The sequence below is a fragment of the Equus quagga genome, chromosome 5 (genome assembly GCF_021613505.1).
Source record: "Equus quagga isolate Etosha38 chromosome 5, UCLA_HA_Equagga_1.0, whole genome shotgun sequence".
Taxonomy (NCBI): domain Eukaryota; kingdom Metazoa; phylum Chordata; class Mammalia; order Perissodactyla; family Equidae; genus Equus; species Equus quagga.
Window position 1 is genome coordinate 48,710,776 of NC_060271.1, and position 16,566 is coordinate 48,727,341.

The window sequence follows — 16,566 nt, forward strand, 5'->3', positions numbered from 1 at the left end:
GGGAGGAAGTCGGGAAAATCCTGCAGGGACTTGGCAAAGCGCCCTGGCAGAAGTGGAGGGGAGGGGCCGGCGGGGACCCCAGCTGTAGCCTGCACAGGCCAATCTGAAAGAAGCTGCCACCCCGCCCCCCCATCTCCACGGAGGAGGAATGGTCCGATTTCTGGTCAGGGAGGTGGTTTTAGCGGCCAGAGGAGGGACGGGCCTCGGCTCCCCCGAGCCCTCCCTAGGAACAGATTGTGGGGAAAACCCCACCATACCTACCCGAGGGGGCTCCCAGATCCAAAACAGAGGGTCGGGCAAGTCCCCCCTCCCTGTAGCCCCGGGAGATCCAGTTCTCCCAGGAGCGGGATGGGGCACCTGCCCCCACCCCACTTAAGGCTCGGCTACCGCCCCGCCCACTTCTCTGTTCCTGCCCCCACACCCAGTCCCTGCAGCACCCCCACCAGGATCCCCGGGGTTGGGAGATTAGATGTGCATTCCCCCTCTCTCCTGACCACCCCCTCTCGCCTGGTATAGGCCTCTGGGGAGGGGGCGACAGCACTGACCAGAGGCCGAACCCCCACCTCCACCCGAAGCAGAAAGCGTCCCCTCCCGAGGTCCCTATTCCTTTTTTTGGCTAGTGGGGAGACGGAGCGGTAGTCATACATTCTCCCTGGGGGGCGGGCGCACTTGTTTCCAATAAGGGAGTGGGCCTCGGGTGGAGGGGCAGCCACAATCGGTTCTCCGGGCTGCAACCCGCGAGGGGGGACTGCAGGGCACCGCAGAACTTTCCCTCTGCGCTCGCGAGTTTTCTGGGACCCGGTGCCCCACCCGGGGGCTCGGCGTCGCCAAGGGAGCGGGAGCGGGAGCGACTGAGCTGTCTGGGGCTCGTTCCCACGGCCTGGGGCGGGGGTCTCAGCGGGGCGGCCGGCATCGCGAGGAGAGGGCCCCCGGGCTAGAGGCCGGATCGCGGGGCAAGAGGCCGCCAGCCCAGGCTTCCAGGAGGGTTCGGTGGGGGAGCTCAGGGTCCCGGGGGTCCCGGCGGGGGCCCACCTTGCACGAGTACGTGTGCTGCACCGGGTCCACGTTGAGGATCTCCTCCACCGTGCCCGTGAGCACCACGTTCGCCTCCTCCTCCCGCCGCTCCAGCGCGCGCTCTGGGCACGTCCCGTCGGCGCCGGGCAGGGCGCGCGCGGCCACCACCAGGAGCAGCAGTAGCGGCTGCAGCTGGGCCAGGCCGGACCGCCGCAGGCTGGCCATGGCGCGGGCCGAGGACGGCGGAGGTGGCCAGAGCAAGCGCGCGGGCCGGGCCGCGCCGGGGACGGGACTGGACAGGACGGGACGCAGCTCCCGGGAGGCGGTGGGCGCGCGGGCGGCGCGGGGGCGGGGCGGGGGCGGGACACGGAGCAGCTCCGCCCCCGCTCCGCCCCCCCCCCCCCCCCCACCCCGCCCGTGCCCGCCCTCGGCCCGCCCGGCGCCCTGCGACCCGCGCGGCCGCGAACAAAGCGCTGGGAGTGCGGCGCCAGCCGGAGGCCGGGCTGGGAAGGGTGGGAGCCGGGCGGGGTCGGGCCAAGGTGGGTGGTGAGACTGGCCAGGGCGGACCGGGCGGAGGGCGGGGCGGGCCCTGGGCGCGCTCTCTGCTGCGGCGCTCCCCCACGGACGCCCCTCCCCCGCCCGCGCGGACTCTTCCCCCCCCCAGGAAATGCGGCTGAAATCGGGTTAATGCATAATCTGGACGACGTGACGGGACTTCCAAGGGGCTTCAGACTGCGCCGGGGCCGCAGCGGCGGGGATTCCTAGCGGCGGGGAGGGGCTGTCAGATCCTGGGACCCCGCCGCCCCTCGGGCCCTGCAGGGCTGCGCCCCTCCCCCGCCGCTAGTAACCCGATGGGGTACCCCAGGCCCTCGCTGGCACTGGGGACGGAACCTCGGCGGAGCCGGGACCCTCAGCGGGTCCAGGCGAGGCCGCGCCCCTGGCTGACTGGGACCAATGCGGGCCGGGAGCCGCGGTCATTGGTCAGGACGGAGCGCGGACCCGCCCACCTCCTGGTCCAGGGTCGGCTCCGGCCCCGCTGCAGGGCGGAGGGCTCCCCCTGCCGTCCTGAGGCCGCAAGCTCGAGTCAGCGGCGGACGGCCAGCCACGCCCCTCCCCAGCTCCCAGACAGGCGCTCCTCCCTATGGCCGGGCTAAGAACACGCGGTAAACCGAGCTCCAGAGGGTCCAAGTTAGTGCCCGGCCTAGCTGAAGATCGAGGAGGAGGGAGAGGAGGCCCGGAGACCCCTCTGTCTCTCCAGGGCTAGATCTTCCGTGCCCCCGCCCCAGGCCAGCTAGAGATCTCTGAGCCGGAAGTAGTGAAGGATGAGCCGCCTCCGGAGGAGGACCCCACCTCCCCCAGACCCTGGTAGGGGTTCAGGAAAGGAGCGTGGCACCGACCTGTGTGCTCACACTTGCTAAGTTGCAGTGCGACTAAGAGGTGAGGGTGGGAGCCCAGAGAATGAGGCTGGAGCCAGGAGAGCACCCCCTATGCATACACACAGCTGCATGTCTACACGGATCGGTTACAGGCAAGCCAGACCTGGGGTCCCCCAGCACAGATACAGACCCACACAGACTAGAAAGGGGGCTTTTGGGTCTCCAGCCAAATCCCCCTGAAGAGTCTAAAAGCTGAGGTCTGAGCATCCCCAGAGTCATGGACTTTGGTCGAGAGAGGTGTACGTTCTGTGTCCCGTCCCCCCCATCTTGCCTGTGTCCAAGGATGACTCAGCCTGGCTCTCATGGGCCTCTTTTGGGAAACTGGTATAGAAGGAAGCATCTGGTATGGAAGCAGGTGTAGACAGCACCAAACTAGGTGCCCTCCATATGGGACAAGACCTTCTGTGTGGAGTGGAGGAACCCCCATTCCAGGTGCCCCCTCACCTGCTGACCATGGCCTCTCCATTAAGTGAAACCCTGAAGGGAACTGTATTTGTTGACGAACAGTCTCCATTCGGCAGCTCACCCCCATTGTGATATGTGTGTTCAAGGCCCTGTCCCCACCACTTTGCAGACCAGTACAGGCTGGACAGAGCAGGCTGGTGTGTCCTGGAGGGCCAAGGCTCCCAGAGCCCCCAGCTGGTGTGGAGGAGCCTCCCTCACAACCCACCCAGGCAGGCCCTAGAGACTCATACCCCCACCGCTTTCAGGGCGCTGGGCCCAGTGGCGACCTCACTTTGTGGTCTTTGGAATCAGGCCTCCCCTCCCTGTGCTGTCTGCTGACCAATATGTGGGGGGTGGGGACCAGTTGTGCAGTGGCTCAACCTGGGGCCAGGGATGGGCTCCAGCAAATGTGCCTCTTCTTTCTCTAGAAGTAAATTTCCCAAAGGTGTGGGGACACGTCTTCAATTTATTGGGGGGGGTCACTATTTTGATCCCACTAGGGCTTGTTCCTTAACTTGGCAACCCAGCCTCCATCCCTTATTCTTCTCCCTCCTCTGCCCCTCCCCCAACCTCACCAGCAGGGGTGAGGACAGAGGCCTGGCCGCTGCAGGTGTGGGGAAAGGGGGAGGGCAGACAGAGGCAGCATTTTAGCATTGCATAGGCATTTATTACCCACACTTGGCCAGGGACTTGGGTGGGGGGCCTTTAGCGCGGCCCCCATGGCCCTGCCCCGCCCCCCCTCAGGCGCAAGTTCATGTACACGGTGCACCCGGCTGTAAGCTCGTATTCCCCCAGGTGGAGCTGGTCGTCCATGGGCTTCCCCTCGAAAGTCAGCCAGAACTGGTCGGCCTGCACGCTCTCCCGCAGGCACACCTGCTGCTTGAGCTCTGCCACCGTCTGCGTCAGCCGGACCTCATAGGCGCTGCTGCGGCCCTTGCCGTTCCTCACCAGGATGCTCAGGGGGGTGTCACAGTTCTGCACGACAAGCACGACCGTGCTGCCGGGTCCCAGGCCCTGGCTGACGAGGGGGACCCTGTCCTGCAGCACCATGCCGGCTGGGTGGGTGGCCAGGCGCTGCTGGAAGGGGGGCACTCCCGTCTTCTGGGCGATCTGCTGCTTCAGCTCCGACACCAGCATGGAGTCCTTCAGGGGCACCAGGAACTCACCCCCCAGCATCTTCACCTTCAGCTCCCCACCCTGTGGGCATCACACAAACTCAGATCTTGCACCAGTCCTGGGGCCACTACGTTAGTCGCGGGGCACCCTCCTGGGGCCCTGGACGCTGCTCTCTCCCCCCCATACTCCCCACCCTCCAGGAGAGGGACACCAGGCGCTGGAAATGCTCAGGAGAGCCTTTCTAGAAGAATGGCCAGCCTCCCAGGACTATCACATCGCCACCCTTCACCCACTAAGATGCCCGCCTGTGCCGACCCCAAGGGACTTCGGGGTTGGCTACTGGGCAGAACCTGCCTTCCAAGCCCCAGACCCTGAAGTCAGAAGGAGGCCTGTCCTTCCCCTCCAGCTTAGGAACCTGGGGCACTGTGAGCAGCTCTGCTTGCCCGGCACACAGTAGGTGCTCCAAGCCCGTGAGACCCCACCAGGAGTAGGAAAGCCAGCTGGTGAGGAGCCCACCTGTCCCCACCTGTCAACCCCAGCTCACCATGGCTGTGGACTCTAGCGTCAAGTTCTCCGCAGGCACTGACGAGTCCTCTGGGCTCAGCTTCCAGCTCCCTCTGCAACTCTCGGAGGCTCAACCGCTTTATAAGTCTGAGCGAACACGTCAGGGGGCGGTGTTGGGGCGAGCATGCCGGCAGCCTAATTGGGTTCCAGTTTCAGTTTCCTTTTCCCAAGGCCAGCAAGTGGAGGAAAACAAAACAGAACGATGACGATAAGAAGACTGGGAGGGGGTGGCCGGTTTGGGCAGCATCCCTGCCCCAGGAGTGCATATTCAGAAATCCCCTGAATGTCCAGCGCTTTACAAGATGCACCAGAGTCACAATAACATGAACTGAAGACTGGAAACTTTCACTTTCCATTTACCAGTTTGCAAAATTAGCAAACTCGGAAAGCAATGTCGTGGTCAATTCCGAAATAACATAAAATAGTGATAGTCCAGACTACCCGGGGGTAATCACCGTTGCTTTCGGACAGTGTTCGCTCAGGGTGCTTTCCTGTGAAAGAGATGCATCTTTTATTTTTTACAAAAATGAACTCGTGGACACTATCCCTTAACCCAGTGAGGCCACTATAGCCTCGAGTATGATTTAGTAACCAGTACTCTATTGTTGAAGATTTAGATGGTTCCCAAATTTTTACCATTACACACAGCATTGTAACAGGCATAAGTTAACTAAAATTAAGAAGAAAGTAAATACATTTTTAAACAAAAAAGTGAAAGAGTAGAAAAAACAAAAATGTTTTAGATATGAATCTTACCTCCCTCCCCCACAAAAAATCTCATAGGCACCAAAATTGTTAACACGCAAAAAAGAAACGGGGGGTTTTATTTTACTTTTTTAATTTATCTTTTTATTGAAGTCACATTGGTCTATTACATTATGTAAATTTCAGGTGTACATCACTATATTTCCACTTCCGTGTAGACTACATCATGTTCACCACCCAAAGTCTAGTTGCCGTCTGTCAGCATACACACACGTGCCGCTTCACCCCTTTTGCCCTCCCCCCGCACCCTAAACAAGGAGTTTTAAATTTCTTTCTTTTTATTATTTTAAGTTTATATCTTGACTCATTCCTTGCATAAATAAAATTGGTATTATAAAAAGAAAACCACATTTGTTGAAACAAAGAGTACGGAATGTGAAAATCCCCGTCCCCTCCAGAGGCCTGTATTAAATGGTATATGCGTCTCCTGACTTCTTGACATTAGCAGACAGTACTAGAATCCTCACTTTCTTTTAGTGGATTCACGCCGTGTTACCAGCTGTCTTCCTGCTTCTGACAGGAGGAACTAAATTCGAAGTCATTAAGGAGGCCAGCCACGGACCCGGAGAACAGGAGCGCCTGCCTTGGTTTCCTGCTGTGACAAATCGCCACAAATTGAGAGCCTTAAAAGAACAGAAACTTATTCTCTCACAATCCTGTGGCCAGAGGTTCAAAGTCCAGGGGCTAAATGACCAGGACTGCCAGGCTGGTTAAAAGCAACCTGATTTTATGTGGCTTACAGAAGACAAGAATCGCCTGAAATATAAAAGATACAGGAAATTTGAAAATAAGAGGATGGCAAGAAACATACCACACAAATATTGACTAAAAGGAAACAGATGTGGCCAGGTTAACAGTTTTATTAACATATTAACAAAGAAATCTTATAGGCAAACTGTTTCCAGAGATAATAGTAGGTTCACTATTATTCACTGTAAAATAAAATAATTTTAAACTTGTAGGCACCTAATAACACGGCCGCAAAACATATATGTTCTAGTCACAAACCTTAATATTCGATTTATGAAATTATAACAGTCACTTATAAAGGGCCTTTGGTTAATATTTGGTCCCATTTACAAACTAATTTAAACTTCCTTAAGTTTTTAAAACGACATCTATAATGTTTGACATACTTGGTTTTATTTTTAAGCCCTTCAGCTGTCGAAGGGCAGCAGCAACAACAAAAAACCTTCCCAAGAATGTCCACAGTCCTCACTGCTATGCCTGTACACCCTGGTCCAGGGCCACACCCCCTCTCACCAGGGCCACTGAAGACACATCCTGGGGGTCCTGCTTCCATCCTGCCCCATTCCCATAATCTGTTATTGACCAGAAGCCAGAGTGATCACACAAAACCTTCCATCCCATGGCTTCCCATCGCTCTCAGAGTGATAGAAGGAGTGTAAGCTGGCCGCAGCACAGTGGGCTCTGGCCATGCCACGGGCCCTCTCATCTCCTTTCTTGTCCCTCCCTCCTTCCCTAAGCGCTTGGCTCCAACACACTGGCCTCCTTGCTGTGCTTGGGGCGCACCAGGCACACCCCTGCCCCAGGGCCCTTGCACTGCTGTCCCCCTTCCTGGAGCACTCCCACAGGCCCACATCTACATGGCTCACTTCCTTCACCTCCTTCAAGTCTTTGTTTCAGTGTCACCCCCAGGCAGAGCATCTCCTGACCACCGGCTCCCTTGCTGTTTCTCCCCACAGCACTTTTCACCTTCTAAGAACCATGTGATTTACTTATTCACTATTGTTGTGGTCCTTCTCCCGCACTAAAACGTTCACTGTGGAACCTGCCCATGGAAGGTGCGGAGGACACTTGTGTGTGAACGAGTGAATCTTTACACATATAATGAAATCAGATCTAAAAATGTGCTGAATCTAGAGCTTTCAGAATTCTGAGTTCTTAACAAGTTCATCTTCCTACTTTTCTGCTTTAAGTCATAAACTTAAATATTTTATTAAGCGTGCATTTGAATTTAGAATCTCAAGGCTAATCTGATATAACATTCCAAAGTGCAAAACTGTCTGATTTTTTTTTCTTTCTTTCTTTTTTCATTTTGAGGAATATTGGCCCTGAGCTAATATCCACCAGCAATCCTCCTCTTTTTTGCTGAGGAAGACTGGCCCTGAGCTAACATCCATGGCTATCTTCCTCTGCTTTATATGTGGGACTCCTGCCACAGCATGGCTTGACAAGTGGTGCATAGGTCTGCACCTGGGACCAGAACCGGTGAACCCCCAGGCCGCCAAAGCAGAACACACGAACTTTCTGCTATACCACTGGGCTGGCCCCAAGTCTGATTTTTTTTTGCAACTTTAATGAGGTATAATTGACATACAACAAAACCTGAGCTGTTTTATGTGCAATTTAAAGAGTTCCCACACAGGTACCACAGTGAACCCCTTATCACAACCAAAGATGGTCTTGATTTTGCATTCTCTTCTCTCTACGTAATTCTGACTTTTGGAGGATCACATAAAGTTTCTCGCCTGTTCTAGAAACAGTGCTGCCTCCCCCCGGCTGGGGTTATTCTCAGCTGGCTGAGCCCCGGTCGGGCCTGAGGGCTGGGCCGCACGTGGGACTTGCTATCCCCCCGTCTCCTTCCTCACAGTGGCTGTTGTAGGAACCCTACTCACAGCCCAGATTCTTCCATCTGAGGTAAGTTGACCAGCCTCCACCTTCTAAAACTTGGCTCATCTCCCTGTTCTCCTCTTTCCATCTGGCCAGTCACCGCTCCTGACACATCTGATTGGCTAGAGGCCCGGAGTCACAGCTCAAAGTCCCCCTGATGACAGGGCTGCGGCCCTGTGGAGTGATGGCCTTGGCTGCCCTGCAGGCCTCCGGACAGAGATGTCAGGGCCGCAGCCGCACCACGGCTTCTGAGAAAGCAGCACAGGACTTGTTATTCACTGTGGCCACCAGGAGATGTGTCATCAGAGACCCTGAGTGGGCCACATTTCTTAAGGAACGTGTACTGTTGAAGTCTAATTAGCCTGAGCTCATTAAATAAGCAGCCCCCTCCTTTCCATATTCTCACAAGAAATGTCACCCTGCACCTCCATTGGAGACCAGGAAGGCTGAGCAGATGGCACCCCCTGACCCGGGCCACAGCCTCACTGTCTTAGACCCCATTCCTTCCCATGCCAGAGCTTTACCACCCGCTTGTCGGGCACGCCCGTTCCCAGCCACAGCCCCCTGTAACGGGTGTCTGGGAGGGGCAGGACCCGGTGTAGCAGAGGGCACGAAGGAGGCTTCTGCTCCCACACTGACCTGCAGGCCCAAGGGGGCACTCGACCAGCCAAAACAGACCTTGGGCTGGGAGGCTTGGCCCTCAAGGAGGAAGGGAAGGCCTGCAGATGGGAAGGATTCCTTTAGCTGCACCATGAATGGCCTGAAGAGGCAAGCAGAGCTGAGATGAGGCAGGACTGTTCTCATCTGGGGGAGGCAGAGAGCTGGAGCTGGGCTGTGGGAGGAGCGGAGTGTGGGGGACTTAGCTTGAACCCACAGGACCTGGTGAGGGTCAGGGAGGAGCCCATGCCCCTGGTGGGAGCAAGGAGGGACCCACAGGCCCCATGGCCAGCTGGACACAGCTGGACTCTGGCCCATGGTCCCTGTGCTAGGGTTGCAGTGGTGTGAGGGTCAGGTGTACCCTACCTGAGTATTAGGGGCAGGTCAACTCATAGCCCATATTCTCTGAGTTCAGACCCACACGAGAACAGGGCCAGAATCTGGAGCAAGGAGACCCAGGGCCACCATCCTGGAGGCACCAACGTTGGCAGAAGGGGAGTGGGCTATGCCCAGATCAGGCTCCCTAATGTCGCCTGGCTCTGAGACACTTCCAGCCCCGACCCCAGACCCAGCTGGGCAGGAGCACCCAAGCCTGGTTAGGAGGACACAAAATGGAGAAAGCCCAGTGGGAGGCATCCTCAGCCCCTGTCCCCTAGGAGGTAAGAGGAAGAGGTGGAAGGGGAAGGACAAGGAGGGAGCAGCAACTCTGCCCACCCTTTGACAGAACTCAAAGCTGGCAGATTCCTGCCTGATGCCCTGTGAGCCACACCCCACAATTCGTACTTCACTTGGTGGAGATCTGGGCCTTGGGGCTGAAGCGGGGGAGGCTCAGCTGGGGAGGTTGGAGGAGAGGCCTCCACTGCCGGATGGAGGGAGAGAGCATCAGTCCCAATGTTAATAAAATTATCCCAAACTTGGAAATCAGGCACAAGGAGCCGTCCTGTCCTTGAAGGTCCCCTGGAGGCATCTTTGCTGATATTCTTGGAGTTACAGGTCAATGTGCGTTGATGTCTGGCGCACCGGACACAGAGGGCTTCTGTCCTGGGGAAGTGTGGTCTTGCTGCCCCGTGTGGTATCCGTCAGTTTTGCGTCTGACCTGCACCCCCTCGCTACCCACAAGACTCAGCCCCTCAAAGTCGCCTGGAACCGGCTGGTGTCCTCACTGGGAAGCTAAGCAAACCCTTGACATATGCTCATTCTGTTTGTAAGAAAGTCATGTCTTTTTGCCTTGAAAATCATATTTCCACATCAGATACTGGAAGACATGTCCCCTTTCCAGACGCTGGGATGCTGTCACCACTCAGATTTTGGGACAAATGGCATCATTGCCTGGATGGTGGGAGATGCCATCTCTGTCATTCCCTCATTCAGTCAACATGTCTCCACAGAGTACACGCTATGTGGCAGGTGCTACTCCTGGACAAAATGGAGCTCACATTTTGTGAACCTAGCATGCACCTAGTGTGGTGCACAGACAGTGTGTATGGTAAGCAGGCGCGGGAGGCACGTGCTCCAGGGACAACTGTGGAGGAGAAAAGCAGAGTGGGAAAGGAGCATGTGAGTCCTGAGGTGCAGCAGGCGGGAGAGGAAACACCAAAGCGGCCTTTGAGTGAAGACTTCAGGGAAGGAAAAGCTTCCCAGGCAGAGGCGCAGGCCATGCAAAGTCCCCGAGGCAGGAGTGTGCCTGCACATGTGAGGCCGTGAGGCTGGAGAGTGGATGTTGGAGAAGAGCTGTGGTGCAGATGGCCACCAAACGCTACGCTTTCTCCAGGGAGGGCCTTGACCTGATCCAGCTCAGGCTTAACAGGCTTGTCATGACTGTGGCATGAGGGAAAGACCACAGGTCAGGAAGGAAGCTGGAGACCATGAGGAGCTTCGGGGAAAACCCAGACCAAAGGTGGTGGCTGCAGGAGAGCAACTGGCGAGAAGTGGGTGTTTGGATAACCAAGGGGGTCCTGATGGGCGGTGTCAGGGTGGACTCTGAGTGTCCAGGACAACGGCAGAATGTTGCTCTGGGACCTCCGAGCAGGGTCAGGTGCAGTGGAGGCAAAGAGCCTCAGTCAGGCCCGGTCACCAGGCAGAGACGCCCCAGTGGTCTGAATGGGAGGGTCAGTGTGGAGACTTGCTCGCCAGGTGTCAGAGGATTGGCAGGCACAGGGGGAACATGGTGGCACTTCTGGGTCAGTGCAGGGGGCACCAGAGGCAAGGCCAAGAAATGGGGCTCTGCAGGCAGGAGGCAGGACCCCAGTTCATGCCCAGAGAGAGCTTGACCTTCTGCCTCAGCTCCAGGGGCACCTCCCACCCCGCCCCTGTCAGCAGAGCTCTGGGTGGGCGGGCTCCAGGTTGGGTGTGAAAAAGAGAGCAATGGTCAAAACTCAGCATGGAGGGAGACTGTCAGGACCCCTTACACCTGGAAGGCCAATTAGAAGTAAAATCGGGTAAGAGATATGGCCCGGGGTCCATGGAGAAGTACAGACTGGGGATACCAATTAGAAGTCATCAACAGGAACCTGGGAAAGGTGTGCGAGGGAGTCAGTGTGGACAGGGGACCCAGGTCAGAGCTGGAGGGTGGGGAGTCTTGGAGAAATCAGAAAGGCAGAAGGAGTGGCCGTGAGCAGGAGAGTAGGAGGGCTGTGAGGGCTGACACCGCTGAGAGCCAGTGGAGAGAACGTGAGCCTCAAGGTTAGACTGTGGGGGGACTGGGTCAGGAGAAAGGACCTCCACCAGGGGAGTGACTGGCCCAGTGGGGGGGGGGGGGCAGGGACGGTAATGGGGCCACCAAAGGAGAGGAAGTCCAGAAGGCTGGAGATTCATCCATGTGGATTTTGAGATCACCAAGAACTATGACAGGCATGGTTGGGAAGTGACAGGGAACTAGGGGTGACACCTTCAGGAGACCAGGGAGGCTCCCAAGGTGCCACCGACTTCCACAGGGTGAGGTCTGACGAGACAGGGTTCAAAGTGGAGAAGAGAGTGGTCCGGAAGTGCCAAGGAGGAAGGAGGATGCGCCCCTCTCCCCAAGTGCGGTGGTCCCAGGTGTGGCACCCCAGGAGCCAGCGGGGGAGGTGGCATCCCAGGCAGACAGGGCTTGGTAGGAGAGTCTGTACTCACCCAGAAATTAGGGGAACATGACTTCCTAAACGTGGAGAGGTGTCAACACTCAGATTTTGGAGAACAATGTTGACAATGCCCAGCCACAGGGAGATGCTGCCGCTCATCAGGCGCTAGGATGCTCTCGCTGCCCAGTATCAGGTGGCTAAGGGAATGGGTGTCGGTCCCATGGCCTGTAAGAGTGAAAGACATGGGGGTGGGGACTGACTGAAACCCCAAGCCTTAGCATCAGCAGCCTGGTGCTCCCGGCCTCTGCCTGGGTCCTGGGTGTCTGCTTCCCCCGTCTCCATCCTGCCTCCTGGATTCCTTCAGCCTTGGCCTCTGTCACAAACACTGACGGACAACTCAGCACCCGATTCCCACTCTCAGGCAGAGAGAATCTGTGATGGTTCTAGCCTGGTCATTTGACAGCTCTGGTCCCAGCTGCCTGAGTCCACAGACTGCTCCCCCTTGGCAGAAGAGGAGAGACAGACTCGAAAGAGGGTGTGGGGGCCAGGGGCAGGCTGAGGTCTGCAGTATCTCTGATGTTCCGGAGTCTGTGTGCCAGTGGGATGCTGAGGGGCAGAGTGAATGCGGTTGCCACTCTCAAGTCAGAGGTGGGGAAGGGCACGCGTAGATGGCATTTGGCAGGCCCTCAAGGGATGTTAGTTGAACTCTGTCGTGTGGAATGCTGTCACAGTGGCCAGATGAGAGGAGAGGCCCCCTTAAGCCTGGAGCCCCATGTCTGGCCTGGAAGGTACCTCCGTCTTTCCCCAGAGACTCCTCCACTGACTTTCCTGCCTCGCCCCCTGCCCCCCACCCCGCGTGGCCAACAGTGGGCCCTGGAGGTGCCCCTGGGACCACTAGCCATCTGGGGCTTGGCCCGCTTGGGCCTGGGTCCAGGAGAACAGACAGCTGGCCTTTGATGGCTCCCAAGAAGCACCTCATCAGATGAAAAGCCAGGGCCCAAAGCCACTGAGCTTCTGTAAATGCTGCAGAAAGGAAGGGATAAGGACAGGGAAGGAGAGGGTGGAGGAAATGGACACTATCCCTGGGTCCAGGGCTTGGTCCATCCCAGCTATTCCAGTTAGTACTGCTGTGTAACAAATGACCCCCAAATCTCAGGGTAAACACTGTCCTCTTCTGAATCAGGATCTGGAATGGAAGACGCAGGGGCAGCTAGGAAGATGCAAAGGGTGGCTCGGCAGCCGTAGGCTGGGATCACCTGGCGGTGTCTCACTGATATGTCTGGCAACTCAGACCGCCACTGGGCTGCTGGTTGCAACACTTGCACAAGACCTCTCCGTATGGCTTCTCCATATGGCCTCTCCATGTGGCCTCTCCAGGTGGCCTCTCCATGGGGCCTCTCCATGTGGCCTTTCCATGGGCTTCTCCATGAGGCCTCTATTTGGGGCCTCTCTATGGGGCCTGTTTGGGTTTTCTCACAGCATGGCATCTGGGTTCTGAGAGTGGATGTCCCAAGACAGCAAGGCAGACGTGTGTGGCATTTTTAGGATCCAGCCTCAGAAGTCACATCTCGCCACTTTCCCTATCCTTGTTTGTCGATGTCACAAAGTCTCATCAAGGGCACACCATGAGGGTATGTAGGTGGGAGCTAGTGTTGTAGCCATCTTTAGAAAACATGATCTGCCACCCCAGGGTCTAGCCCCATTTCCCCACTGGAGCCCAGAACCCCCTCCCTGCTCAGAGCAAGGGAGCCAGGTGGGTCCTACCAGAGAGCAAGTCCAGATGTGAAAGGCAGGGAGGGGGCAATCAGAGTGACAAGGGCCCAGAGACACAGCCACACAGACTGTGGGAATGCAGCCCAGTGTGAAGGACACGGTGAGTGATGACCCCAGGGAGGCGCACCTTGCTCTGGCCTAGAGGGGGCTCCTTGTTGGGCCAGAGCTGGGAAGACCAAGACAGGCCCCTGGAGACCCTGGTGGGGGACATCCCTCCCTCTCTGGCAGGCATCTGATGATGAGCCTAGAAGGCTCCAGAGGGCGCTGAGGGTTGTGGGGCACCAGGCAGAGTTGAGGACAGCAGCCCCTCCCGGCCTCAGCCTACCCTCTGTTCACTCCCTGCACGAGGAGGCCTCCCGGGGGCAGGAACAACAGTAGCTGACACGTATCCAGTTCTCACCGTGTGCTGAGTGCTTTCAAAGTCGGATCCCATTTCCTTTCCAGTAACCCTGGGATAAATAAAAAGGTAACCCATTTTACAGGGGAGGGCACAGGCACAGCAGGGCAAGTCCATCTAACAACTACGAGAGAAAGAACGGCGAAGAACCGGCTCCTCGGCCTCTCCTTCCGGCCTGAAGCCCTGCGGGTCTGGTCCCCGCGGGTGGCTGGGGGCGGCCGGGGCCCACGCAGACGGGCCCCAGCTCAGGCGGGCAGCTCCCCGACGACTCCAGCAGCAGGAGGCGCCGGTGGCCGCCGGGGGCGCTCGCGGGCTGTCTGTCCCCCGCGCAGCCCGCTCGCGTGGGTGGAGGCTCTGTGACCCCGGTGGCCTCCTGGTCGGCAGGACTGGTCCTAGCCGCCCCGGCACCGGGCCAACCAGCGTTCCCAGGGCTTTCCGAGCTGGCAGGGTCCGCTCCGAGGATTCCCGCCAGACCCCTGAGGCTTTCCAACGCCCTCCTCCTCCACTCGGTTTCTTCCTCCCGGCCCGAGTGGAGAGTGGGCTGCCCCACCTCCGTGAATGGCCGCCTGCCTGGAGGCGCGCACCCGGCGTAGACGCACGTGTGTAGCCCGAGGACCTGAGCCGCCCGCCGCCCCAGATCCGCGGAGGGATCGGTTTGGCGCCAAGATTCCGGAGGGCTTCCCGGAGGGGGAGGCGCGGGACTTTGCGTGGCACTGGACCAGGGCCAGACTAGGGTTGGCCAGGGAAGGGAGAGAAGGAGTCTGGACAGCGGCCGTGAGCTGGGACCCGGGAACAGGTGTTGGGGCGGGGCTAGCCGTCGACACCACCTACTGGGTGGACCCACAGCCGCCGTGGCGACCCCTCCCGGGCGGAAGCCCTGGGTCCCCGCGCCCCTGCCCGCCCTTGCCCTCCTCCCTCGGCCCTGCGGCCCCTTCCGGTCCTGGGACGCCGCTCCCTCCCGGGGCCTTGCAGAGCCACCCGCTTCCCTGAGGACCCCACTGCGAAGACTTCGGGACCACCCAGTCCGAGGAAGGCTTCCCGGATCCCCGCCACTGACCCGCCTCTTTGTCTCGTCTCTTAACGACCGAGTCACTATTTTGTCTGTTTGCCGTCGCCTCCCGCCCGGGATTCGAAGCCCCAGAGAGACGTCACAGCCGCAAGGGCGGGTGGGCCGCGGGCTCCCGAGACAGCTCTGGGTGGATGCAGGGAAGGACACGGGGCTGTCGCCGGGCGCAATGGGCTGGGGACCCCGAGGACTCCAAAGACCACAGTGCCCCCCACTGCAATTAAAAATGAAACATCAAACACGAACATGTGTTTTTCCCACTATGCCGCTTTGAATTAATAAACAAAATTTTAACAATTGTTCCTCATTTTTCGTGAGCCCCACTTTGCTGGTGCTTAGCCTGCTGTCCAGTAATCTAGAAGAGTGTGACATCACCAGCCCCGTGACATCACCCCATCTAGCTAGTGTCATCACCTACCTTCGCCCTGAGACATCAGCTCTGATTATCTGGTGAAATCGCCAGCCTGACTAGTGACATCCTTACATTCTGTTCCATGACGTCAACCTGCCTGACTGGTGACATCACTCGTCCCGCTCATTCGTCCTATGCCATCATTTAATTGTCCTGTGATGACACCCTGCCTGTCCCACGACCTTGGCCAGCCAACCTGTCTCCTGTACAGTGACTGGTGTTTCACGTCTGCCGTGTCACAGGCCTTGCGTGGGTGCCGCAGGCGGCGGCGGTCGCGGAGGCTGAGCGCGGGGTAGGTCAGATTGGGAAGCTGTGCGGAGGCCCTAGGCTCGCACGGGGACCGGGGACGGCAGAGGAGGAAGGAGAAGTGTGACCGAGGATGCCTACTCCTCGGGGGCGCCTGACCCGGTTCCCCTCTTGGATTTCCCTTTCAGGTTTCCCGCGTCGCCCGCCGTGACCTCTGCCCCACACACCCCCGCCCCGGGTCCTGGCCGGAGCCAGCCCGGAGAGGCCCCTCCTGGCGCGCTGCTCGGAGCGCGGCAGCGGCGCAGGGAGCGGGGCGATTTTCCCGCCTGGACCCGGCGATGCCAGAGGCGGGCCGGGCGGGGTGCCCAGCTCGCCTTTGTCGCCCGCGGGGTGGTGGGCTGGGAGCCGACGCGTGACTGACAGTCGGCGGGGGCGGCGGCCCTGAGCGGGTGGGGGGGGGGTGAGAGAGGAGCGCAGCCGCTCATTGGCTGGCTCGAGTGTGGGAAAGAATGCGGAGCCGGGTTCACACACCCCGCGGCGGCTCTGCCTTAAATAGCCGGGCGGCTGGCGACGCGCGCGCGGGCCTGCGGCCTGGGACCCGCCTGGGAGGGATACGGCGGGCGGCGCGCTCCGCCTGGCACCGGGAGGCGCGGGAGCGCATCATGCCTGCAGACACCCCGGGGAAGCCGCGAGCCTCGCCGCTGGCAGGAGCCCCGGCTAGCGCGAGCCGAACCCCAAACAAGCCCCGGAGTGCGGCCGAGCACCGGAAGGTGGAACCTAGTCGGGCGTGGGTTGGGAGGCGTGGGGTGGGTACCGAAGGACGCGAGGCTTAGCCACTGCCCGACCCGCAGTCCTCCAAGCCGGTCATGGAGAAGCGGCGCCGAGCGCGCATCAACGAGAGCCTCGCTCAGCTCAAGACCCTCATCCTGGATGCCCTCAGGAAAGATGTGAGTCGGGGCTGGGGGCGGGGGGGGGGGGGGGGG

The 16,566-nt window shown here is 58.9% G+C and overlaps 4 protein-coding genes across 6 annotated transcripts in view; 1 reads left to right on the top strand and 3 right to left on the bottom strand.

The window, feature by feature from the left end:
* The window catches only part of AGRN (agrin), a 34,608-nt gene extending 33,268 nt beyond the window's left edge, over positions 1 to 1,340 (bottom strand). For 2 of the 3 annotated variants that reach the window (XM_046661566.1, XM_046661564.1), the window contains exon 1: positions 1,033 to 1,340. In XM_046661566.1, the coding sequence (XP_046517522.1) occupies positions 1,033 to 1,239 (207 nt within the window). In that variant the 5' untranslated portion in view covers positions 1,240 to 1,340. The remainder of the gene's footprint in view (positions 1 to 1,032) is intronic. The other variant, XM_046661565.1, reaches the window with a different exon arrangement.
* A 2,017-nt stretch (positions 1,341 to 3,357) lies between these two features.
* ISG15 (ISG15 ubiquitin like modifier) lies at positions 3,358 to 4,707 on the bottom strand. Its single transcript, XM_046662766.1, has 2 exons — positions 4,555 to 4,707; positions 3,358 to 4,091 (listed from the first exon to the last, which is right to left on the bottom strand). Exons 1-2 carry the CDS (start codon positions 4,555 to 4,557, stop codon positions 3,600 to 3,602), a joined length of 495 nt encoding a protein of 164 aa, XP_046518722.1. The 5' UTR covers positions 4,558 to 4,707; the 3' UTR covers positions 3,358 to 3,599.
* Positions 4,708 to 5,706: 999 nt separating this feature from the next.
* Positions 5,707 to 15,322, bottom strand: LOC124239609 (translation initiation factor IF-2-like). The gene is made up of 4 exons (XM_046661792.1): positions 15,318 to 15,322; positions 13,788 to 15,139; positions 11,742 to 11,914; positions 5,707 to 6,095 (listed from the first exon to the last, which is right to left on the bottom strand). Exons 1-2 carry the CDS (start codon positions 15,320 to 15,322, stop codon positions 13,984 to 13,986), a joined length of 1,161 nt encoding a protein of 386 aa, XP_046517748.1. The 3' UTR covers positions 5,707 to 6,095; positions 11,742 to 11,914; positions 13,788 to 13,983.
* A 332-nt stretch (positions 15,323 to 15,654) lies between these two features.
* The window catches only part of HES4 (hes family bHLH transcription factor 4), a 1,861-nt gene continuing 949 nt past the window's right edge, over positions 15,655 to 16,566 (top strand). Inside the window, exons 1-2 of the mRNA XM_046663049.1 lie at positions 15,655 to 16,353; positions 16,435 to 16,530. Of these exons, the coding sequence (XP_046519005.1) occupies positions 16,093 to 16,353; positions 16,435 to 16,530 (357 nt within the window). The 5' untranslated portion in view covers positions 15,655 to 16,092. The remainder of the gene's footprint in view (positions 16,354 to 16,434; positions 16,531 to 16,566) is intronic.